The sequence below is a fragment of the Tympanuchus pallidicinctus genome, unplaced genomic scaffold, assembly GCF_026119805.1.
Source record: "Tympanuchus pallidicinctus isolate F22 unplaced genomic scaffold, pur_lepc_1.0 scaffold1, whole genome shotgun sequence".
NCBI classification, from domain to species: Eukaryota; Metazoa; Chordata; class Aves; order Galliformes; family Phasianidae; genus Tympanuchus; species Tympanuchus pallidicinctus.
The window spans coordinates 76,018,763-76,044,225 of record NW_026294618.1 but is presented as its reverse complement, the minus strand read 5'-3'; the positions used below and the strand labels follow the sequence as shown (position 1 = coordinate 76,044,225).

The 25,463-nt window shown below is 40.3% G+C and overlaps 2 protein-coding genes across 7 annotated transcripts in view; both read left to right on the top strand.

Moving 5' to 3' along the window:
• The window catches only part of AHCTF1 (AT-hook containing transcription factor 1), a 55,745-nt gene extending 52,113 nt beyond the window's left edge, over positions 1 to 3,632 (top strand). For 5 of the 6 annotated variants that reach the window (XM_052673134.1, XM_052673143.1, XM_052673108.1 and 2 more), the window contains exons 34-36: positions 426 to 553; positions 1,555 to 1,661; positions 2,281 to 3,632. In XM_052673134.1, coding sequence (XP_052529094.1) covers positions 426 to 553; positions 1,555 to 1,661; positions 2,281 to 2,473 — 428 coding nt within the window. In that variant the 3' untranslated portion in view covers positions 2,474 to 3,632. The remainder of the gene's footprint in view (positions 1 to 425; positions 554 to 1,554; positions 1,662 to 2,280) is intronic. The other variant, XM_052673148.1, reaches the window with a different exon arrangement.
• Positions 3,633 to 3,730: 98 nt separating this feature from the next.
• Positions 3,731 to 25,381, top strand: LOC128076119 (kinesin-like protein KIF28). Its single transcript, XM_052673470.1, has 22 exons — positions 3,731 to 3,894; positions 5,690 to 5,878; positions 6,636 to 6,839; positions 7,786 to 7,821; positions 8,938 to 9,162; positions 9,450 to 9,604; positions 10,092 to 10,203; positions 10,850 to 10,917; positions 11,656 to 11,798; positions 12,836 to 12,954; positions 13,652 to 13,742; positions 14,594 to 14,648; positions 15,024 to 15,147; positions 15,699 to 15,843; positions 17,417 to 17,535; positions 18,256 to 18,363; positions 19,781 to 20,055; positions 20,933 to 21,067; positions 21,703 to 21,869; positions 22,268 to 22,374; positions 23,057 to 23,207; positions 23,432 to 25,381. The coding sequence occupies exons 1-22, from the start codon at positions 3,841 to 3,843 to the stop codon at positions 23,647 to 23,649; spliced, it is 3,000 nt and encodes a 999-aa protein (XP_052529430.1). The 5' UTR covers positions 3,731 to 3,840; the 3' UTR covers positions 23,650 to 25,381.
• The last annotated feature ends 82 nt before the right edge of the window (positions 25,382 to 25,463 follow it).

Sequence of the window (25,463 nt, the reverse complement as noted above, 5' to 3'; positions counted from 1 at the left end):
CTATCAGGTCACCTCTGAGCCTTCTCCTTTTATATTAGACTGCATGAATAATTTTGTTTTGAAATGTTAGAATCATAAATTCATGGAATGGTTTGCGTTGGAAGGGACCTTTAAGGTCATCTAGTTCCAACTGCCCTACTATATGCAGGGGCATCCCTTTCCAGACCAGGTTGCTCAAAGCCCCATCTAGCCTGGACCAAAATACCTTCTGGATGATGGCTCATTTATTCTTGTTCCACCATTCACTATAAAATAACAGATTCAAAGAGGCAGTTAAAAGGGAGAAGTACGTTGACAGTGTATGTTTGTAAACTTGATTGGGCCCTTTATTTTAGGAAGCTATGGTACTGTTGATTTTCGGGTGTAATTTAACATCTCTTTCCTTTATAGTGTACATGCATGTTAACAATTCATTGTTGTTTTAGCTGGAAAAGCAGACCAACATGTGCAAGATTTAGACCCAGACTTGTCTTCTCAATTTGTCTTTTCACCTCCTCTTTTGAGGTCAAGGAGGAAAAATGTGTCTAGTACTCCCCACACTGTGGAAGAACCGGTGAGTAAAAACTGTAGTTGTGTCACATCTTTTACTTTGCTCCGTGTCTCTTTCAAATTTTATTCTCAATGCTTTGCCTTTTTCCTTGGAAACAAGTAGGATGCTCTGAAAGTAATGCCTCCTACTTATTGCCATGGAAACTACAACAGATTCAAATAGTGTTATTGTTCCATTTCTTAGAGCAAATTCACAGCCCCAGAATATTGTTTGTCACCATAGTCACCACTGTTAGCTACGCATTACTGCCAGCAATGAGTAAGAGCCTGCGTGCCATGCTTGCAAAAATTTGCACCAGCAGAGGTGACCTGCTGTTGTCACTGTTGAAATGTGCCACCCACTGTTTCACTGTGCTTCTATCCACTGTTAGATTTCTGGAAACATTCAGCAAGCTTTGATGAATGTCAGTGGGTGCCGTTTTTTCCACATGAAGGAATTTGGTGGCATGCTTTCACTTCATACACGCTGTCATGTCAGATGTCATTCTGTCAGACTGTCCCTTTGCTGCCAACTGTCACATGGCAACAAAATGGAATGGAATATTGGTGGGAAGGTTCACCCTCTACTGAAATGCCATCAACAGCTGTCTCTGATGTAGTGGGCCAGCATAATAAAACATTACTGGAACATTAATGGAAACATTACTGTTGCAGCAGCCCTTATGTACCTAAAAAGAGAACTTTAATAAGCGAAACAAGTTTGTTGTTATGTGAAAGCTAGCTACAAAAATTGATTTTGTATCTATGTAGGTTAAGAACTAATAAATGTTGCCTTAGCTTTAAAAGAGGGCACAGTGACTTTAGGTCACTGTGGTGTGTTACTTGTTTATTTCTGAATTTTAGGATGATTTCGTAATTTGATATGGGAAGTTTATTTTTTCAGAGAAAAACTGTAATGCCTTTATAAATTGTAACATTATAATAACTTCAGTAAGCCTTCAGTTGTATTCTTTACGAGTGTAAGAATGCATTCATGTTAAGAACGTTCTTGTTGCTTTAATGCAGGAGCTTCCAACTAAAGAAGAGGAGGAAATCAAATCCATAGAATCTCTGGGAAAACAAAAATTGAAGAGAGGTAGACCTGCAAGATCAAAAGTGAAGAAAGCAAGCAAGTACATAATTTTTTTTTTTAACACTTTTATTATAGTAGTGATTCAGCTGTTAGCCCCCTAATTTCATCTGACCCATTTGGCTGTGTAGCTCTCACTTTAAGAGCCAGTCCAGCTTGCTGGTCTGATAAGCACATTTTTCCCCACTTAATGATTTTGTGTTCCAATGGTAATAGAAAAAGGGGATGGACAGTGGTAAAAAGTTACTCCCTGTGGTTACTCGATGTCCTCTTATGTCATCTGGTTCCATCTTGAAAACCATATACCCGTAAGGTCTTTAGTTCCTCATATAAAGCAGAAGGGGCCAGATAGTGAGTAAAGAGAATGTCTTGGTTCTGGACCTGTTTTTTTGCTTTCTTTTGGAAACAGTTTATTTGAAGACACTTAACCTTTTAAAAGTCTGCAAAGTCACTAAAATCTCTCTCTTAAGAGTAGTGACTGAGATAACATGAAGAAATGTGGTAAGGATTGGAAGGAAGAGTAAGCTTTTTAATGTACTACTTCTGCTTTAATCCAGTCTACAAGGTAGATATTAATTTGTTGGTATTTATTTTGTAATTCCACTTTTCTCTACTTAATATTGTTGGTTATAAAGTCAATTTGATGATTCTTGTGTTCGCAGAACCACGAGAAAAGAAGTTTCTTGGTCACCTCCACCAGTGGAAATAAATTTCATTTCTCCTTTTGGAACTCCAGTGGATGAAATGAGAAGCAAACAGAAAGAAACCACAGATGCGACAGAGAAGACTGTACGAAAGAACAAAAAAAGACTGTCTAATTTTCCAAAGCCAGTTGTGCGCCGGAAGATGTTGTAACTGTTTTTTAAGTTGGTAATGTACACCACTGTTTATAAGGTCATCAAAATTGTGTGGACTAGTAAAAAGGAAAAATAATCATCTAATTTGGAAGAGATAATTTATATAAATTATTGTAAAATTTCATAAACAAATGGTCTTCAATAAGTAACTCCATATGGAGTATGATTTCCTCAGTCAATGCAGTTTTCTATTTTATATTAAGACTTCATACATTTATATAATATGTAAATACAACCTATTTTAGGAATGTTAAATAAAAATGTATACTTCACAATATGCTTACTGTCTGATAGCTTTTTGGGGGAATAGTGGGTTGAATAGCCTGTACTGTTCAGAAGTTTTAATGTTGGTTTACGAGAGTTTGTGATGCTCACAAGTGAGGCCAAAAGTTTTTAAAAGGTTTGTTTAGAACTACTGTACCAACTAAACATTTGAAACACGCTGGTTTAAATTTTATAGATAATGTTTGACCTCCTTGAACAAATGATTGGGTTCCCAAATACAAAATGTTAATTCTTTATGTTCATGGTTAAGTTGTACTGTATTGAAGTCAAAATGTAAACAATTGTATTTTATGCTGTGCAATATTTTTTTGTATTTGTCTTAAAGTTTGGGAAAGCTGCTCTTCGTTTATAAAACCAGATCACATCTCAGATGTTTTGCTATTTTTTACAATTTGTTGTCAGCAAAAAAGCTGTATAGAGGAATTGATGCTTACAATAGCGTATCAAATTTAGAGAGAGATTGCCCACACAATTTTGGCATAAATTTCAAAATATTTTCATAAGACTAATACAAAAGCAACTATACTTGAAATAATTACTAAATAGTTACTGTCTAAACATTTTGCAGTATTTGAAGCCTGCATATCACAACACTGAAGGTACAAAAATGTACAGAATTACAAACCGTATTTTTGAATAATGATCTCATTATCAACCTTAGGTTACAGAGTCAATGTCTCTATGAGGTTTCAGTTTGTAGGAATAGATGAAAAAGACTATTCTTTTAAAAGTAGACATGGAAGTACTATTTTGATGTGCAGTCTTTTAGACAATGGATTATTTTTTATGTATGTTAATTTATATATGGATGCAACTTTGAAGACTACAAAATGGTGGAACCTGACATTAAACTTTTCAATTAGTAAAAGCTACTACAGTTACTTTAAGAAATAATTTATTGGTTAACTAACACCTTGTACATAATGAATGAATGTATTAATAATAGACTAAGTGTGTAAAAGAAATTTCTTTCGGGGCCATGACTTCTCTGTCTCCGAACAGGACATTCTAGAGAAGTAGCTGCATGCACTTTAATATTTTGCTTCTTGGAAGCATTCATGACTGAATGCTGCTTAAAAAATGCCAAATGTTGACAGTGTGAAAGTGGCAGTTCGAGTGAGACCTTTCAGTCAGGTTAGTAATTATTTACTCTGGATATTTTTTTAAATTTTATTTACAATGTACATATGATTGAAGAGGATGACGAGGGGAAGTTATGAGAATATTTTTTAAATGTGCATTTTAAATCCTGCGAGTAGCTCAGAAAATGGGCAAACGATTGAACTTTAATACTGAAACAGGGAAAGAAAAGACTTCAAACTGAACATTTGCTCTACGTGGTGCACAAAACTATAATGTGCTTGGATTCCTGATCAAATAGAATTGACTGAGTTGTTAGTGGAGATTGTTCAGCAACATTTTATGATACTTCTTTATACTTCGGTACTATTTTTGTATGAAAATACAATGAATGAGAACACACAATTTTAGTAATAATTTGTAGAAATTTTTAGCCTCTTTTATTTTATAATCAGCTCAGCTGAATTACCCTCACTTGGCGGTGCTTTGGCAGAAAAAAGAAAGCTATGGTAATACAAGAAAATTGGCATGAGATTTAATAACTTCCTAAAGGCTTCTTCCAGTGATTTTTATTTTGTGAGATTTTTAATCCTTTTAAATGTTAAAATGTTTTTCTCCATTTTTATTCAGTTACTTACATTCCATTTACATTTCTTGGAAGCTTAAACTACGAGATTGCCCAGGGAGTTTAAAAAGAATGGGAGTGTTGGCATAATAATGAATGAGATTTCAGAACATTGAAGGACAGAGAGAAATGGAAGCAAAAGCAAGCTCTGGGATTTTTTAAATCATTTTTTTCTAAAGGTCTGAGAAAACAAAGAGCCTAACAGGATAAAGGCTGCAGTACGAAGAAAGATGGGTTTATAATGAAATGGAGACAATAGATTTTACTTGGTTTATTTTGTGCTGACTCGCAATCAGTATATGAAGGCAAGAGTGGAAGAGATAATGTCACATATAATGGAGAGGAATATCCAGTGTATGTGCCATATGTTTTTTTTAACAATGAGGAGGAACGGAGGAGACTGCAGTTTTAAAAAGACAAAGTGGCTTCTTGTGTGTTGGTGAGCAATGGAGTCATCTGACAGAATTGCAGATGTCTGCTAGTCTATCTCAGGGAAGTAGTGGCCGTGGTTCCAGAGGGCCTTGGGGAGCCTGTAAGAGAAAGCTGTGGTACAGCATTGTGGTGGATGTAAGCAGAATGCCCTAGGGGTGTAGAGAAGCATTCTTCCTAAGAAATTGCACAGCAGGCCTTACTGTAAACAAGATCAAAATTTCTGTGCTGCTTATCACTGAATAGAGCAATTACAGAGTTTTTCTACACGAAGGTACATTGCTTAAGGATTCTTGTTTTTGTTTGCTGAAAAAATGGCTGAGACTCCTGCTAAAATGGCAGCTAAAAGCTGAAGCTAAATTATGCGTCTGTACCCTTGGGGCCTTGACCCCAAAGAAAATTCCAGTAGAACACTGACTTCCTCAGTGTAATATTCTCACCTCTCAGAAAGCAGAATGAAAAAGATGCAATGGCAGATTCTGTGGTCAGGAAACAGTAGGAGATATTCATGAAAGGATTTTGAGCATGAATAGAGCTACAGGCTGTTGTCAAAGGGGCATTTGTCAGGACGTGCTTTAGTAAAGATGTCTCACTAAGTTATCTCAGATAATTGACAGAAATATGAGTTTTTTCATTAAAAAAGCAGCTCAAGTTGGTGAAAGTATTCAAGTTGTAACATGAGGGAGAATTGAAGCAAATCTGTTTTGCTTTTGACAGCCACTAAATCCAGACTAAAACATGACGTTAGTGGATGACTGCTTATATTTTGACACAGTAATTATGATTTTGATACAGAGAGAGAAGGACGCAGGAAGTAGGTGTGTGATTTCTATGGACTCCAACAGTACAAGCATCTATGATCCTAGGAATCCAGGGCACGTGAAAACCTTCACGTTTGACCTGGCCTATTGGTCTCACAGTGGCTTTCTAAAGGATGAGAACGGCATGCTCATCTCAGCGGGATCTAACAGTTATGCAGGCCAGGTAAGATTTTATTCAAGGAGCCAACTAACAGGAGATGTAAGTAATACACAATTGTAAACCAGCTGTTTATCTTTGTTATTTTGTTTTCTTTGTTTTCGTTGCGATTAACGTTCCAGCTGAGCACTTTGTGCAGGTTTGGGTACCACAATGTAAGAAGGATGTATAACTATCAGAAAGTAACCAAAGGAGGGCTGTGAAGGTGGTGAAGGGGTCTGTAGGGCAGGCTGTGTGAGGAGCAGCTGAGGCCTCTGGGTTTTCTCAGCCCAGAGCAGAGGAGCTGAGGGGAGGCCTCATGGCAGCTGCAGCTCCTCACAGGGCTCTGGTGACAGTGACAGGGCCAAAGAGAACAGCATGGAGTGTCAGGGGAAGGATAGGTGGGGGTTAGGAGCAGGTTCTGCGCCAGAGGGTGGATTGCACAGAACGAGCTGACCAGGGCAGACGTAATGTTTGCATTTTTGGCGGTCTGGAGTGGAGCACTCGAGAGTTGAACAAAATGAGCCTTGTGGGTTCTTTCCATCTTGGGACCTTGTGTCATTTTATGAATGCGTTTGATTGCTATCTCTCTATTTATCATTTTGAAGCATTATCTACTTTTTAATTACATTTCTTTTATCCTGGAACTCTCTATTCTTAGATGTGTTTGTAAATACTGACTATTTGTTTAAACTCTGAGTGGGGACCCTCCTACCAGATAGCAGCACTTGTGTGTGGATTTTCCTGTTCACCTTTGATGATGGTGTATTTGATCATTTTTTAGAGAGAAGTCTTTCGTGATCTTGGCCAAGGAGTGCTGCAGAGTGCCTGGCAGGGTTACAATGCAACTCTTCTAGCATATGGCCAGACCGGCTCTGGGAAGAGCTACTCCATGATTGGGTATGGTGCAAACAGAGGGCTGGTTCCCAGTGTGTGTGAAGAGCTCTGCAAAGCAATCCAAAGTCAGGAAAAGAACAAGCAGTACCAGGTGAGACTAGCACAGATTGCAATTTATTTCCAAGATCTTTCCAGACTATACTCTGAAGACTTTAAATTCAGATTAGTAAAATTAGAAACAGTGGCTACATGGAACAAATTGCTGTGCAAACTTTAGTGAATCCTATACAAATGTTGAATGAGAAGTTCACAGAATCATAGGGATCAGAGGGACCTCTGAAGATCACCAAGTCCAACCGCCTTGCTAAAGCAGTTCCCTACAGTAATTTGTACAGTAGCTTGCACGTCCACGTGAGTCTTGGATATTTCCAGAGAAGGAGACTTTACAGCTTCTCTGGGCAGCCTGTTTCAGTGCTCTTCTACCCTCAAAGTAAAGAAGTTTTTCCTTCTGTTTGTATGAAACTTCCTGTGTTACAGTTTGTGCCTGTTGTTCCTTTTCTTGTCACTGGGCATCACTGAAAAGAGCCTGGCACCATCCACTTGACGTGTGCCCTTTAGATATTTGTAAACAATAATAAGATCCACTCAGTCTTCACCAGACTGAACAGTCCTAGGTCTCTCAGCTGTCCTCATAAGGGCGATGCTCCAGGCCCTTCATAGTCTTCCTGGCCCTCTGCTAGACTTCCTAGAAGCTCCCTATCACCTTGCCAGCTAATAGTTCTGTCAAAAATTAATGTTTGATCTTAACTATTCGTATCTGGATGCTTATTGAAATGCATCTTGTGATATAGCCTACCCAAGCAACAAGGATTATATATGCAAAGATAAATTAAAAAATACTGGAGAGGAAGCACAGTTGCGATCAAACGTTACATATCTGATAAATAGTTGATTGAATTAAAATGACACAATGGGTTGGGATGAAGAGAGGTTTCTATCCAGGTAACCTGCGTTATTTTTACAATGGGACAAATAAATCCATTCCAAGGATTTTTTTCAAATGCATTTTACCTTTTTGTTACTTCTTATCTTAACAGATTACTTTCAGCATGCTGGAAATCTATAATGAACAGGTAATGATCTCACTCAGTTCTGGTACTAGCAAATCTTAGTTTTCTGTGTACATTTATGTATTTTCTGTGTACTTTTTGTTCTCCTTACATGACCCTACTGGGCATGATGACTCATGCATGTGGGCAGTATCTGGGCCCAGCAGCATCTGTTTGCTGTTGAGCTACATGAGGGTCTGGTAGCAGGTCTTCTCAAGTTCGTAAGTTATGTTGCTTTCCAGCTACTGGAATGGGACAGTGAGAGGTACACTGGGGATATCTCAGGCCAAAACTGGGCTCCTGATACAGCACTGTCCTCTGTAGGAGCCTTGGGAGGGGGGGGTCACATTTCTCCATACAGTGGCAGTTCAAGGGGAATCTGTGCAGCAAAGCCAGCAATGAATTAGGGAGAAGGCCTTAGCTGCCGCCATAGCCCCTTGCGAGCAGCATCCCTGGCTGCTCTGCACACCACTTCTTTTCTCCTTTATGTATTTGGCTTCTTTTTGAAGTAAAAAAAAAAAAAAAATGATTAAAGAGATGACATTTTTATTTACGTTGTTTTCCTTTCTCTCTTCATGTTATCTTCTTGTACTGGCAGGCATAGGAAATGTTAGCAATTACAAATGTGTAACCTGTTGGGAAGGAGGTTGTTTTGAAGATGATGTATGTCTCAGAGGATTGCATTTGTAGCTTTCCTTCTAAGAGTTATGCATTTTTGCCACTTGTTTGTGAAATTTTTTCCCCTGAACCATTGTCCTCATTAGTTTAGGGACATCTGGCCAATTTCAGTCAGGTTTGATGCAGTGGACAAGAAAGAGAGGGAAAAAATGAAAACACAGGAAAGCAAACAATCCGCTTTGGCAGCTCATCGAATAAGCTTTTATAAACTTCTCATAACAACTAATTAAATAATTTTGCAGAGATCTTAAGTCTCCAGTTATGAACTTGCAATATAGATTAAACTTTCCTGCAAAGTGGAACTCTTTGGGAATGAGTTTCTAGATGTGGTGAAGCTAAAACAGCTACCACGTGGCCAGCTGTATCCTGTCTTTTTTCTTTTAATTATTCTATCTTTACTAGGAGTAATATTTTCTTTTCTTATTTTAGTAGAATATTTTAACTATAAATCTCTCTCCACAGGTAATAGACTTGCTGTCTAAGACTAGGAAGCCTGGAGGGCTGAAGATTAGAGAAGACCAGCAGCAAGGTTTTTATGTGGATGGTTTGAAGCTGGTGCCTTGTGATAATTACGCACAGATTGAGAGGTTAATGGATCAGGGGAATAAGATGAGAACAACAGCTACGACCACCATGAATGCCTCCAGCAGTCGATCCCACATGGTTATCGCGATCCAATTCAAACAGGTAGCGTGAAGGCACTGCTTCCTCTGTGTTTCTTACCTCTGCCACCACAGAGCAAGTGGGTGAGTATGAGTCAGGTTTCCTCTCCCCAGGTTGCTGGGCCAGCCATGACTGCTTGCAGTTTTGACACACGCAGTTCATCACTGCTGCTCTGGAGTGTGCCAATGTTGGTAAATAAAACATCACAATGCTCTGAGAATCTGCACAGGGTATCCTTTTCTGTAATTTGATGGTATCTGAAGCACTGATTTGGTGACCTTTCCTTATGTGCTGATGATGTGTTTTAACAGATTTTCCTAGATGAAGCTATCACTAAACAGTCAGTTATCAATCTGGTGGACCTGGCAGGAAGTGAAAGGCAAAAATCATCAGGATCTGAAAAAGACAGATTGAAGGAAGGAACACGTGTAAATCTAAGCCTAACTACATTAGGGAATGTCATCAGGTAGTCATTATTTTTTAATATCCCTGTCTGTGAGGTAGAAAACAAATTTCTATGTATGAAACAACCTGTCTCTCCATTGAGATCTTCCTTGCCGTGTGGTTAATAGAAGTACTTAATGATAAGCACATGGAAACAAAAATATTTCTCCATTTACTTTGTTGTTTTTCCAGGCTTCATGCCCTGTGAGTGTTTTCTAGGCAGTGGCAGAGGTGAAGCAGCCTGACAGGACCACTGCTCAGTGAGCCATATGTCCAGGTTCTTTTGGAACTCTGAACTGAGCCATTCAGAGCAGTTCTTTTAGTATGAAATTCTGAACAATAAGTTACAGAAGTTATGTATGAATGGGAGTTGTTGTGGTTTTTTTTTTAGTTTCCATAATGCATCTGCTGCAGTATCTGATCTAGCTGTCTTTTATTTCCTAAAATTGCCATTATATGTACACTTCTGTTGTTCATCCCTTTTTGTTCAACCCTTTATTTTCCTGTAGTGCTCTGGCTGAGGTAGCAACAGGAAAGAAAGTGCTGCATATCCCATACAGGGACTCAGTGCTGACTAAACTCTTGCAATCTGCTCTTGGGGGGAACAGCAGGACAATCATGGTAAATTGACTCTATTCAATATTTTTTCCCAATTTCTGAGATCATTGTTTGTATTGTGGACCAGATGTTGCATTCCTAAGTAGGATGAATCTCCATAGAATCTTTGCTTTGTCTCAAGTGAATTGTGTACTCCAGCATCTTTGAAGGAATATATATATATGTATATATTAAAGTACCCTGAAATGATAGGAAAACATGAATAGAAAATTTGCATGTGTGAACATGTTGGCTTTATATGCTCATAGTCATAAAACAGTTTAACTGAGTTCCTTATAATACTACCTTTCTTAGTTTAGTGATGATGATGTGAACAGATTTGAGGACATTCTACAACTATTACTTGTACAGGAACTATTAAAGTATTTCTGAGATTGTTGAGTTGAGCTGCAGGCAGTAGGATTTTGACGCCTTAGTTGTTTGTTTGTTTGTTTTTTAAAACCACCTATATTTTCTCATCTTGCCTTCTCATTTCTGGCAAAAATGTTAGAGTACATTTTCAGATAGATTTCTAGGACTCTCCGTCTATGTTTCAGGACTTAGCGGTATATTTTCCCATGTGAATCTTTTTCTGATTTTTGGAATTATTTATAATTACTTAAACATCATTCAAAATCTAAGGGCAGTAAATACTTTTGTATGCTTGCAGATTGCAGCCTTGAGTCCAGCAGACATCTGCTATGAAGAAACTTTGTCAACCTTAAGATACGCTGAAAGGTGCACTTCTATAATGTTTTCCTCTCTGGTCTTGGTGCAAATTGCAGTCAGATGGTTGGGCAAAATGACAGAAGGTACCAATTCTAATTGATCAACGGCTCAGAATGGTGGAGGAGTGAATCTGTGAATAACCTAGAGCAGCATTTTAGGAGATTATTTTTCATTCTTATTCATGAATAACACATTTTTAAAGAACTGAATTGTATGACAAAGGAAACTATTTGTTTCCCTGAGTCTCTCTTCTGAAGTAGATGGCTCCTGTTCTCCTCTTTTCCTTTCTCAGACTCAGGACTGGAAATCTCTCTTTGCAATATTTTCAGTTGGGCTTTGTCTGCAGCTCAGAGATCTTGCTCCCACAGCAGTCTGCCTGCCAGCAGGTGTCAGGAGTGGGAGATTTATTATTCCCAGCGCCACGTCAGTTCTGCAAGCAGCTGAATTGTGCATGATAGGGTTAGATGGAGAAGGGAAGGATTGTACTGGGCTGGCAGGGGCAAAACCAAAGTGGTAGCTCTGTGATTGCTGTAGCAGTAGGAGAGAGCGTGTCAGATGCTTTCAGCCTGGGGCAAATTTTCCATCAGATTCTTTTTAGCTTCTAAAGTTCCAGAGCTGTATGAGATATTTCTGAACAGGGAAAATAACAAAAGAGGGAGAAAAAAAAGCCATGTTTACCAAAAAATCTTGTCCCTTGCTGAGACCGTGGTTTTGTTTTTGTCTTTTATGTGTTTTCATATTGAAAAGGGCAAAAAAGATCAGGAACAAAGCAGTGGTAAATGCAAGCCCTACCAAAAAGCTGATAAGAGAGCTGAAAGCTGAAAATAACAAACTATTGTCCAGAATGGCTGAGCTCGGGGGCGCAGGGAGAGCGATATCCGATGAAGCACGTATGTATTTCAGCATAAATACAGCTACAGGTAACAAATAGATTTTGAGTTCCCAAAACGCTAGTAGACCTTTTTGGTAGCCTGTGATGTGGAAGCAGTGCGGTGGGAAATAAGCTGACATAGGTCCACAGGTGAATTTCTTAAAAATTGATGTCATTTTATCAGTTGGTGTTTGTATGAGGAGCTATGAGATATGGTATAGTGATGCTTGTGGTAGCAAGGGTAATGGGAGGATGCTTGGACTTAGATGATCTTGTAGGTCCTTTCCAACCTTTGATTCTATGATTCTATGAATCAGAGGGGCAGAGGCAGTCCAAGCATTTATAAAATGCTGACCCCGCTGTACCATTCCAAGTAGTTCAAAATCACAAGCTGAGATATGGGAAGAGGACACAAAGTGTTGGAGGCCTGTATTAACCCTGAAGGAGGATGTGTGCTGGTAGCAGCCCTCCTCTGTCTGATTAGGACTCTGTGTCCCTGAGACGTAGCACTTGAGAATGGCACCTACCAAACACCTTATCCTAGATGGGCAGCCCCACAAAGGGCACGCTCTTCTTGCACCCTCAGTTCATCCTCTGCTTTGTTTAGACAGCCTGACAGCACCGTTGTATTTCTGCCTCTTGGTGTGTAAGCAGCAGTTGATAGCTGTGATATGGGCTGTTTTTTTTCCCCCAGACATTATCAAAACAGATGCTGCTTTAAAAAAATAATTAAAAAAAAACTTTAGCTCTGCCTTTGAGAAAGAGTCCCTGCTTTCATTTGCATCCCTGGTGCAGGAACATGCCGTCGCTCTCAGTCAGACCCCTTATCGGGTGTTGGTGGTTTGCTCAAGGTGAAAGCCTCAAACAAGTCTAAATAAAGACACAACAGCAACAGGTGGGAGTGGAAGGTATTTCAGCTTTAGAGATTATAGCAAGGTGAGAATAGACAAACATCAGAGCTAAGAGAAGAGATGGAAACACACAATCGACTGGTATCTGCAAGTTCTTTTGATGAGATTTCACCTGAGACACCTAGCTTCAGCTGTTTCTCTTCAGCAGAGCTGCAACTGCTGGCTGAGAGTGAGGGGTGGCCACGGAGCACACAGATGACATGGGAGGCTCAGCTGGAAGAGGCCCGGCGGGAGTGGGAGCAGCAGTACTCTGCTATGATGCAGGCCAGTGTCCCAGCATCATGCTTCCAGATGCCTTAAACTCCAGTCTTTTTAGTTTGATGTTTTTTCCTGTCTTGTAATCTTTAAGATTTGTCCACATGCTTCAGATAAGTTCATACACTTCTCTGCCAGCAATGCCCCAACACAACCTTCTTTTTAGCTTGGGAAAACTAATGATAATTTAGTCCTTGGTTGTGGCTCCACGATACCATATTGAATTTTGCGTGAGTTAAGATAACAGAGTAGTCTGTCTGCTTCTACCACCAGTTGTACATTATAGCTTCTGACTTTTAGTTTGCAGTGTTAAGGAATCATTACTTAAATAAAATGTGTCTGTGAATGCACTGAGCTATGTCAAGTTAACTCTGATTTGTGTCATGTCAAAGTCCTCGACAAAAAGAACCGAAGATTTTCCCTTTAAAGCCAGTTATATTATAAACTTGGAGGCTATGAACATGTATCAGAATGCAATCCTCTTCAGTGTTTGACATTTATATTTGGGGGAGGGGAGGAATGTTCTCAAGTAAGCTGCTGTATGGTGATTTTTCTTGTTTAAAAAAAAAAAAAAAAGCAAAAAACCACACACAACAAAAACAAAAACCAAAACACCCAAAACTGGACCTCTACGTGTAACATTAGCTGTTATTTCAAGCTTTCAGATTCACCCACTGAAATTATATATTTCTCAATTCTTGCACAGGAGAGGTGGATGATGGAGAAGTTCCCATATCTCCTGAATATCAATGAAGATCCTCAGCTTTCATGGGTTCTCAAGCATTTCATTCAGGATGGTAAATGTTTTTTAAAGTCCTGAAGTCAACATACGAATAGTGTTTTCTGTGCTTCCACTCTGACATAACAGACTGGTCACACTAGGAAATTCAACTGTTTGAGTCAGGATTATTTTCTTTATTTCTTAAGCTCTTAGCAACTTTTTTCACTATTAAGTATGTGCTCCTTTGGAGATCTGAGCAAGCTGAGGAATTTTACTGTGAGAAGTGTTTCTATTGCAAAAAATGCTATGATGCACTAGAGAAATAAATCATTTACAATAGAAAAGTAAGTCATAACATCCAAGTCTGTTGGATGCTGTCCACTTCTTCCCCTAAGAATGTTCATTTGAAAATATGAGCCCTCATTTTGCAAGCCAATGATCCAACACTAACCACGTTCCTCCTGCCTTCCTCCTTATTGCCTGAGCATCCACTCCTGTGTAGGCTGTTATTTGCTGGTTTTTCCCTGACTTAGGGCTACAGTTAAAAGAAATAAGATATGATATTTGTGGATCTGGTACTCTGTTGCACATGGGGTATTTAGTCTGGATGTGCTTCTCCATCATTTGCTGGTAGTGTACCCCAGGAGTTACTGAAGACTCCCAAATACATTTGTAATTATTTTTATGCATTGACCCAGAGGCCAAATGGAGTGAATCCTTTTTGTTTCTCATGATTGAGTCTTGTCTCTAAAGAGAGAATAACTGACTATATTGTCATATTCAAGTAGTAACACTAGAGTGAAAGGCATAGCTCTTCAATTGATGCAAAAAAGAAAAGGTAAAAAGGAATGCAAAAACTTCAACACTCTTTGGTGTGTAAACTGCATGCGATTTATATTAGAAAATGCCTCTTTTTTTTTTTTTAAGGTACTTGTGATGTAGGTCAATCAGCCTCAAATGCTATAATCCTAAGAGGTTTGGGGTAAGTACACAAATGAATAGAAAACAAGAAATTTGCTATAGCGATCCTCTTGCTTTTTGGAGTTCTTTAATTTTTATTTTTATTACATTTTCTAAAATAAAATAAAAACTGCATAAACATGGGACATGATTATTTTGAACTTTTTATGGAAAGTGAAAGGCTGTAGCATGTGACTAATGAGCTGCTTATGTTTCTAAGAACTGCCATTCTTGTAATGGCAAAGATGTGAAGCCAAATGGGCACTTAGAACAAAGCCCCTCTGCCTCTTGAGTGGCAGCTCAAATGTATCATCTTTGAAATTATGATTCAGTGTTCTATGATGGTTCTCAAATTGAAAACAAGAAGTGAATCACAAGAAAATTTAACATCTTTCAGCATTTTGGACAAACATGCAACGTTTACAAATGCTGATGGCAGAGTTACCCTGGTGCCACGGGACAAGTGCAAGGTTGTTGTGAATGGAGTGACCATCACAGGGGAAACAGAACTGCAGCACTCGGTGAGTATCTTCTTTGAATATAAAACCCTGAAGGGAAAAAACACAAATCCAAACCAAAGATTTAGAATGAGCACTGTGTTTTCCAGCAGAATCTAAGGGAAGGTAAATTTTATTTACTTATTCATTTAAAATCAGTCCAATGTCAGTCTTGCTCTGAAGGACATCAGAATCTTTGTTCAGCTTCAGAATGACTTTTTTTGGTACAGATGCAGATAACTTCTGTGCTCTTCTCGTGGAAGCCTTAAGTAATTTCTTGTTTTTAATCATTAGCCCAAAATCACATGCACATATCTACACAATGAACACGACAGACCTGAATCAACAGACATCAAATGAATCTTAGCTGGGTCCATGCTCATCTCAAACGAAGGGGTAGTTAATCAGTCCTTGCCAGAGGACTTTGTGGAAATAATAACTCTTACTGTACTTTGGTGAAGGTGTAGTCTGTTCTTCTTTCACAGGAGGAGAAATCCACTACTGACCACTGAATGCACTGACACTTGACATGTTGTGTCCCTGACTTTGGGGCATCCTTTGTCTAAACCTTTCAGGATCGTGTTATTTTGGGATCAAACAGCGCTTACCTCTATGTCGGACCACCTGCACAAAGAACAGAGGAGGACCTGAGCAGATATGACTATGACTTCTTTCAATCTGAGTTGGCAGCAGCAGAAGGTTTCGGTGTGGATAAACTTGGTAAGCATCAGTGCTTGTGCATGGGGTGACGTTATTCTGGGGGACTCATGTTTCATCATCTTGGATCATGTGCAGACATCTTTCAAATCTGCCTTGTCCTGCACCTCACACACTGTTTTTGCTGTGGGCTGGAGACTGTGCAGTGCTTTGCATGGAAGCAGACATGAGTCACGCTAATTGCTTGATACCTATCTACTGCTTACAATAGAAAGAGAAGTGTATTTTGTTTAAGTTTATTTTACAGGTTTCAATGTTGTTTCATGAAGGCTTGTCTAGTAGCTGTTACCTGATTATACTGTTGTGTTCCTAAATAGTAATGTGTGCATTTGCCCTTTGTCTCAGAATGAGACTTTCCTGCAAGCCATTTTAATATTTTTAGTCCAGTAAAATGTTTGATTTGTAAATATGAAATAGACAATCCTAACATCCAGAGAGTTTTTACTGTAGATATTCCGCATTCAGGTACTTATCATTCTTAAAGAAACTGGGGCTGCGTGTTTGTAATTGTGTGCTAATCTGCCCGACCATTTTGAGTTAAGTGGCTCTCAGATTTCTCTCTTAGTTACTCCATCCCCATAGAAGCATGCAGTAGTTGTTCAGCACCAGAGAGCAGTCAGCATAATCATGCTGCTGCCTCCAGATATTTGTCTGAGATGCAACCCAGTGCCTGTGATGAGTGGCTCTGGGAGAGCTGAGGGCACACAGAGGACTTAGTTAAGATGCCTGATGCTCCATGGCATTGCGCTCACTCGCACAGTGAGGGGTGCAGTGAATGCTTATCTGAGCACCTGGGTGGTGTAACTGGCTGTTCTGAGGGAATCTTGTGCCTCATGTTCAGCTGTGTCACCAAAGCTGTAGGTGTTCAGTCTGGTCTGAGCCAGTTCTCCAAATATACCTACAGCAAAATCCTCTGCCTGAAGCCCATTTTCTAATAGGATCCCTGGAGTGTGCCCAGAGCAGTGAAGCTGCAGAGGGTTTGGAGCACAGGGCTTTTGGGGAACGGCTGAGGAAACTGGGCATGTTCAGTCTGGAGAAGAGGAAGCTCGGAGGAGACTTTATTGCTCTCTACAAATGCCTGAAGGGGGGTTGCAGTGAGCTGGGGGTCAGCCTCTTCTCCTAGATAAAATGATGGACAAGAGGCCTGAAGTTGTTCCAGTTCAGGTTGGATATTAGGAGAAACTTCTTAGGGTGGTGAGGCACTGGAACAGGCTGACCAGGGGAGGTAATGGAGCCACCATCTCTGGAGGTGTTCAAGAACTGTGGGGCATGGAGAGACATGGGTTAGAGGGCATCATAGGGATGGGTTGGTGGTTGGACTAGATAATCTCAGTGGTCTTTCCAACTCTAATGATTCTGTGATCAGCTTTTTAGTCTGATTCTGGAAGTGAGCTCTTGCACTGCCCCTCTCCCTATGGGACATGAGCAGGCTGGATGCTGGATGTCCAGCTTGGTGAAGGGCAGTGGTATTGACAAGGGGCTTCTCATTGCTTTCTGGCTGAGAACAAGTGCCCCTCTAAAGCTACCTGCAGGGGTTGGCAGCCTGCTCACCTCTCCTGTTCATGTCTTCTTGAAGGCACTGTGAGCGGTGGGCAGGACAGAGCAGATCCCAGCGTCCTGGCTGTATTTCATGACTACATCAAGCTGATGCCACTGGTGGAGGAGGTGAATCAGATGAGCCAGGAGCTGAGGAAGGTGAGAAGGGCTTCTGCCTGGCTTCTGTGGGTCATACTTGTTTTGCACATTACTGAGCATGAATAGGAAGAATTGTAAGAGCATCTCCCTTTGCTTTTGGGCTTCCACTTGCTCCATTCTTTTGCTTTCCCAATCTCCCTCACCATCTCATGGGCAGAGAGTAGACATGGGGTAAATGTGAATCTGGGAGTGCAGGCTGCCAGCAGTGTTTCAGGGCCACTGTGCTGTATAAATATGCAAACAGCGGCGGATTCTGTACTTTTTAGAGAACAAGAGGTCCAAGAAGGGAGAATTCTTCCTCATGCTTGTTCGTAACTTTGGAATAATGAGATAGATCCAAGGGCAATCAAAATGGACAATAATAACTTTGGAGCATTTAAACTAACTATGTAGCTTCTGGAGAAGTTTCCTGAAGAAAAATGGAGATACGTTGATTAGGATGAAGATTCTGCTTTCTCTGTGCAACCTCATGGCAGAGTGCTTTGTCAGTATTGTGTCAGTGGGGGAGGTAAAGGAAGCCTCATTCCGAATGGATTTCAGACATTTGAAATAGCAGGGATGTCAAATCCAAGCACTGCAGAAATTTTGTGGTGAGAATTTCTTCTTTAAGTAGGATCATGTAAATCTCTGGTATTGCTTTTAAATGAAAATATTGCTAACTTGCATAACTGAAGGTGTCTTGGGTATGAATGTGCTGAGTAAACTTTTTTTAATTAATAGGACCTCAAATTTGAATTGAAGGTGAAAAATCTGGCCTTATCAGACTCCAGAGGCCATGACCTACAAAAGGAAATAACAGTAAAAGTGACACATGAAACTACACAGCAGGTAAGAAGGCAGAGCAAGTCAGCCTGATGTGCTAAGGCTAAAAGAGAAGATAAAGAATATGTGTGCTGCATGCTCATTCTTGTGGAATCCTTGCAGTACTGTGCTGTGCCCTAATGGAGCTTTGCTCTTCTACTCTCCCACTCTTTGATGCCCATTTTCTGTACCACCATACATGAATTACTCTCTTCCCAAGCCATTGCTGGATCTATTTCCTTCTCAGAAGGAACCGATGTACTGCTTGCTCATGGGACAGCCATTCTCCTGGGTAGCTTGTATGATGTACAGGAGATACCTGAGGTGTATTAATTCTGCTCCTAAATGGCTGATCTGCCCTGGCATTTCTGTGTACGCTTGGCCACCTTCAAACTCTCTGTTGCCGAACTTCTCAACAGGGGGTGCTCCTGTTGGAGCGAAACAGGCACATTTGACACAGACCAGGGCAGGGAGAACCTGTTGGAGAACCTCACAGTGAAGGCACTCACTGCCAAGATCTCACTTATCTTGGGTCTCTGTGGCCACTGGTGAGCACCAGGTCGCATCCTTGTCATTGAAACCCCTTCAGCTCTGCTGCTCAACTGCAGCTGATCATTGGCTGCTTACCAACCATGCTTTACCTTTTAAATATTGGAGGAGGGAGCTTTATTAGTCTGTTCTAAAACAAGAGGTTTTTCTCCACTGATGGACAAAGAAAAGCAATTTTATATTTTCACTTCACATATTTAATAGCACACTCATAATTGATTACACATTCTAATTCGTGAATTGTCAGCTTACAGGAATATTTGATAATGTAACTTATCCTCATTTTGCCATCATCAATGTCTATTAATCTTTCAAACCATCAAAGCTGCAATGTGTAATGCTGTTGCTTTCTTGTGAAAGCATTTCCAGTTGTTCTTGCATAAAATTAGCCTCTACCAAGCTTAGGTCATAGAGGCCATGCTCTTATTGTGTTCTTTAAAAACATAGTGATGGAACCAGGAGGAGCCTAAATCCACGCAGAGTGATTTATTTGGATTTTCAGTAGTAGTTGTAAGAGCAAATAATATTTAAGCTGGAAGCAAAGGAAAGTAAGACCAAGTGAAAATTATCTTAATGCAGAAGAAACAAATTAATGAGCAATACTGGTTGGGCTGAAAGGAAAATGAAAGGTAGTTGTATTCTAATAAATCTCTGAAATCTCCATTCTACACAATCTATGATCTCTCCTTGGAGCAATCTTAAGCCCCACACTTTTTTATTGTGGGTGAAAGTTCCGTACACATGTCTGTAACAAAAATCTCCTCCATTCTGCTGTGTTTATATGAATTTTGAGGTAGCTTGGTGATACATAGGTCATGTATGACATTGGTCATACATAAAGAGGTGGAGGGGTGCCTTGCTGTTTGTGTCCGTGACTGAGTCACTTCATTCACAGGTGTGGGTATGGTCGAAGGCCAAGTTCATTAACAGGAAGTTCCTAATGGAGGAGCTTTACCAGCGCTTTCTGGAAGGGGAGAACCCAGCTGTGAATCAGGACAGTGATCCCTTCTGGGACCCGGTGGAAGCTGTCCATGTGGGATCTGCACATGTTTGGCTGCAGGCACTGGCGTACCGCATGAGGCTGGAGGAACGGGCTGAGCTGCTCAACTCTGAGGGACTGGAAGAGGCTGTCGTTCTGATAAACCTGTTTCCGTGCTTCAGTGATGGGAGGTAACCATCCACAGCCTCTGTCCTGAAGTCTGTTGGTCGTTCCTTGTTAAGGGAGCTTGGGAAGTCCACCTGCTGAAATGCTTAACTGGGAATAAAAGCTGGAAATGATGAGCACAGTGTGGAAGAGGGAGACAGATCTCACTGGTCTAAGTGAGTGCAGATCAGCTCCAGATTCATTAGATAATATGATGGGCAGTCAGTAGAAATTTCTTTCTTTGCTGAATTGCTCTGGAGGATCCCAGGAACTGAGTTTCTGACAGTCTCAGCCCTGCTGCCCGACAGCTGTGTCCCTGTTCCCAGATGGATCTGGCATCTCACAGGATGGCCAGAGCCAGATAGTCCTTCTGCAATGTCTGCAGTAAGGTTGATATGCCAGCACCTAGTCCTTATGCCCTTCCTTTACGCCTGGAAATTTGCAAGCTAGCAGATCACACTGAGTTGCTTTTAGTTCAGGTGCATTACGGTCAACATTGAGGCTCCTTCACTCGAGGGAGGAAATAATTATATGGCAAAATACATTTGGGTTAGTCCTCCTCTGTTTTGAATGGTTCTTGTGTCCATATTGTCCTTCTGGGCTTCTTTGTTTTCTCTTTCAAGCACTGCTGTTTTGTGTATCATAACATCTGATAATGAAGGTTACATTGCTATCTTGGAGATCTGCAGGGGGATTAAAAAAGAACCAACAACACAGCACGCCAGCTGTCACATAAACCTGGCATTTTGTTTGCTGCTAAGGGATAATTATCCACATGTTCATGTCACATAACAGCAGCTCTCCTTTCTAACCCCAGCGTCCCCTTCCTTTCTGTTATCACCCCGTTTGATGTTGATCGATGACCTAGGTCACTGACACTGAGCTGTTCCTTTCTGTTGGCAGACTTTTCGGGGAGGACGAGATGGTCATTGATCCGCTGGAGCTGCTGGAAGGAAGGGTTGATTTCCAGATTCACATTGCAGAGTGCCTTGGAGTCAAATGGCTGCGAGGTGCTGTGGGAAGAGGCATTCAGATCGGGTATTGTGTTGCACCACTTCTCTGCCACATCAGCATTGTGCTTTTGGTGAAACTGACAGCACATTTAGCCTTGCTCCTTTGGAAGTCGTGAGCCCATATAAACTATTATCTGTTAAGCTTGAGTCTTTGAGCTGCAGTAAGAATTTAACCTTGAATCTAAGAAACTACAGAAGGTATGTCGTGTGGGCCTAAAAAAAATCAGTCCCATTTTTAAAAACTCTGTGTTGAAAAGGATTTTCATGGCTTTGTTATCCACAGAGAAATGGCTGGGGTGGAGCTGGAGAAATGCCCCGTGGATTACTGAATAGAATGGGCAGAAAGCTGGAGGTCTCAGGGCAAACAAAGGAGTTAGGAATATTTTAAAGCTTTTGTGCATTTTTTTGACAGCGTGCCACGCTGCTCCTGTCAACACAATAAGTACTGAACATTAATAAAGTACGGTGATATTTCCACCTGTCCTGTGGGTGCTGAATGACTGCACAGGGCACTTTATTAAGCAGGAAAGAAGAGCTGACCTTGAAATGCTACAGTAATTGTTGCTGCTCAACTTCTGTGTCTGTTTTAATAGCTGGCCTTTTCAGAGACCAAATTGGGTTTTAATTAATTTTTTTTATGCTTGCATTTTATGTCTTTAGGTATAGAGTTTATGATCTTCCCCGGTGCTTATACACAAAGCCTGTCTGGGAAAGCGTCAATCCGAAGATAGAAGAAACAGTCCATTTCTCAGCTCTAAAAGCTTCCTATGAATTTCTGAATTATTTACAGAAAAATGCTTTAATTGTTGATTTATGGGGCCTCCAAGGTATTTCTTTCCAAAATTTTCACTTTTGTAAGTTGTACATTACATATTTCATATTCAGTGATGGTTTGGAGATAGAATCAGACCATGCTGTCCATAATTATGGATGCAGAACTGTTTGTTTGGTGGATGAACAGCTCAGTTATTCGCACTTTTCAGTAAAATATTAATTTGGGATATGAAAAATGGTTAGTGACTTCCTGATTTCATTTTAAAATGAGGATGCTGACCTCCAGCTTGGTTGAAGTTTTAAGGAAAAGGCTCTCTGTCATGAATTCAGAGCTTAAGAGGAGACTTTTTATTTCCACCTTAAATATTGCACACAATGTTCAGTAAGGGCACCAGCAGCAGAGAACATGTGCTGGCTGAGCCCTGAGCACGCTGTCTTTACTCTGCTGCAGAAGGTTGCATGGAGATGGACTCCTCACTTGATGGCCTTTTGCTCACAGCTGAGGGCACCGTTGTGATTGATAATCCCAAAGATTTGACTGCAAGCCATGCTGGTCTGGTAAGTGTACTTACTGACATCACTTTCTGAGAAATCCACTTGATTTTAATGGGAATATGCAACTAGCAGGAGCTGCAGGGATGCATCTGATTGTGCAGAGCACATTGTTCTGTTATACATGCTGAGTGTTCCTAATGTACCACTCTAGAGCACTGTTTGGGCTGACAGAGCCTGGCAGGGGGCTGACAGTTACTACACAGCTGAGCTGCTCAGTACACATTTGCTGGAGCACCACAGTGCATCGTTATGTATTTTTTATGTATTTTTTAGGTATTTGTATTTCTCTGTGTATAAATACAGATGTATGTATTTATATATGTAAATACATACAGGCATTCAGAAAGAGATGATAAAGCTAAGTTACCCTAGTAGTTGTAGAAATTCTTTTGCTGCTTTTTTGCTAGTGAAATTCTATGACAACGGGACATCAAACATTGACTTTTCAGTTGGAGAAATAATAAATGAATATTTATTTAAAGGATTAATAAAACTATAATGAAGGAAAAAATATCCATCTGAAGCCACTGAAAAATTTGTTTTCAAAATTCAATATCCTGAAGAACATTCCATTACCCATTGGAACATCCACTTATCTACATACAAGTACTTTAGATAGACAGAATGAATGAAGATTTGGTGATAATTGAATTGCAGTTTTCTAAACAAAAAAACACCACCACAGGATGCAGCTATGGAAGTGCCTGAACTCTACCGGAAACTGCTGCAGATGGAACAAGAGACAGAGCTGCTGAGGGAGCTCAACAGAGCTTTAAGAGAAGAAAATGCTCTTCTTAAAGACAAACTGAAGAAATGGGACGTGGGACATCATGAAAGTCAGTGCCCATCACAAACTGTCTCAGTATTGCATGCTTTTGCTACAGTTCTTCCTTACCCGCACTGCTCCAGGATGTAGACTGTACAGAAAGTCAATTGATATCTCACTGGCATTCCTTTTCCACTGACAAAGGAAATTAGCTTGCTACTTTCAATGGCAATAAATTCAGAACTGATTTATCACTTTTAGTTTATTAATAAAATGTAATCTTTTCTATTTTAGAGAAGAAATCTGAGTCACCTACCAAGGTGATTAAGGTGATGAAGCAGTCTGAGTCATCAAGAGACGCTGAAGAGATGTGCAGCCATCGGACCAGCTGTGATGCAGAACTTGCCAAGGCCCTTAAGACCTTCTATCAAAACATGAGTGTAGTCAGACAGCAGTTCCTTCAGCTGAAGCATTCCAGGCCATCAGTAAGTCCGTTTATTGCAATAGTTTAAGCATCTGAAGCTGTTCTTCAATTCTAAAGAATTTTGTCTTAAAAACTTCAGGAATTTGAAAATGAAGGTATCACAGAGTCGCAGGATTGTTGAGGTAGTGCTACAGTAGGCTTCCTACTCTGGAGAGAAACTCATTGTTTCCATGTGTTTTGAACAGGACCAGAGGTACTGTCTAGGCCTGCAGACTCTGTAGTCTGACTTGCAGGTTAAAACCAAGAGAGCTGAACAAACTCAAATGGGCATGTTGCTACAGAACTGTTTGCCTACCAGGGAAGCCGTGCTGTAACCAAGCGTGTTGTGTATCTACTCAGTGCTTTAGGGCTGTTATGCTGTCATCATCTTGTTCATAAAGTTGCTTCAGAATGATGCAGATTGGCTCCTCAACCATGGTTGGCTCACTATTCAGCAAATCTTCCAGATTGCTTGACAACGAAGCTATTATTTACTCAAGCTGGCAAGGGGAATTTATTGTGTAATATTGGCTTTCTCAGCATGACCTTTTAGCAAGTGTTGTAACTCTTCCTGTTACTTCTCAACAGCCCCATCTCTTGCCAGTAACACTGTATTGTTCTGATTTTTCCTTCTCTATATAACCTTCAGTTATGCAGGGTAAGAAAATCTCCTAAACTGGTGTGTTATCTTACGGTTTTCACCACTTAAGGTTTCTCTGCACAGAAACAGAAACACCTAAACATGAGTTTGCTTTGGCCCATTAAGTATTTAGCCTAAAACACAGCTTTGAGTTGGAGAGCCATCCCAACTTCCATCAGTCATTTGAGCAAGCTTGTATTGAGTACTGTAAATCTGCATGCATAAACGCAGGCTAGGACATTTCTTTAGGAAACATTTGTAACAACTTTTTGGGCCTTTAGACTGTTGTGAACTGTTATCACCCAGGGCAGAAAGCACCAGTGGCTTAGAACCCTACCTGAGGAAAAAGCTGTTCATGTGATTGTCGGGGGGAAGGGAAAGAAATAAAACGCACAGTAAACCAATATCTACTACTTTGCTCAATGTAATATTGTAAGCACAGTAGTTCTGGCATCTGAGTTAGGAGTGGCATGATCTGAACTTTAATCCAACAACTACTTTAGGCCTTGACAGTGTTAAAGAACACATAACATGTTTCTTTTGTTAGTAGCTGATCATTATTGCCTCTTACTGTGGCCTAATTCGCAGCTTACAGAATCACAGTGCACTGTTAGTATAACAGCTGTGGAGATGCTGATCAAAGTTTTTGATCTCATACTAGGAGACTTTAATTATAGAGCAGACATGTATTTCTTCAGATCTTGGTATATTTTTTTTTTCTGCAACTGAAGAACAAAATTGTGTATCAACAAAGATATTAGATGCTTACAGGCCATTTATTTCTAAAACCCGCTGCTCAATTTTGGGTTGTCTTGGAGCAAGGCTGCTTGATGGACATCTCAAGGACAATACATGTCGAGTCACAGGAGCTCTTCTGTGCCTACATTAAAAATATATAGCCACTAGGTTAAAGTTAGCTATGAAGCTAATACATAGCCCTTCAGATCTAAGTGGCTGGTGTCCAACTTTACTCCTTTAGATGTTGCTGCCAGGAGACTGAGAGGTGTAATTCATCTGGCCTGGATAAAGAGCAAAGCTGTACTCCCAAGCACATCCTTTCAGCTGTGGTACATGCTATTCTTGGCAAAATAACATGTAATTATGATCCTAATTTTAGTTTTTGAACCTGTAGTAGTTTGTCCTACCATTTGTCTCCCTTTTACTCAGTTACCATAAGTTAACCCTGAGACCTTCGGGTAGCCTTTGGTGTATAAGTGAAAAAA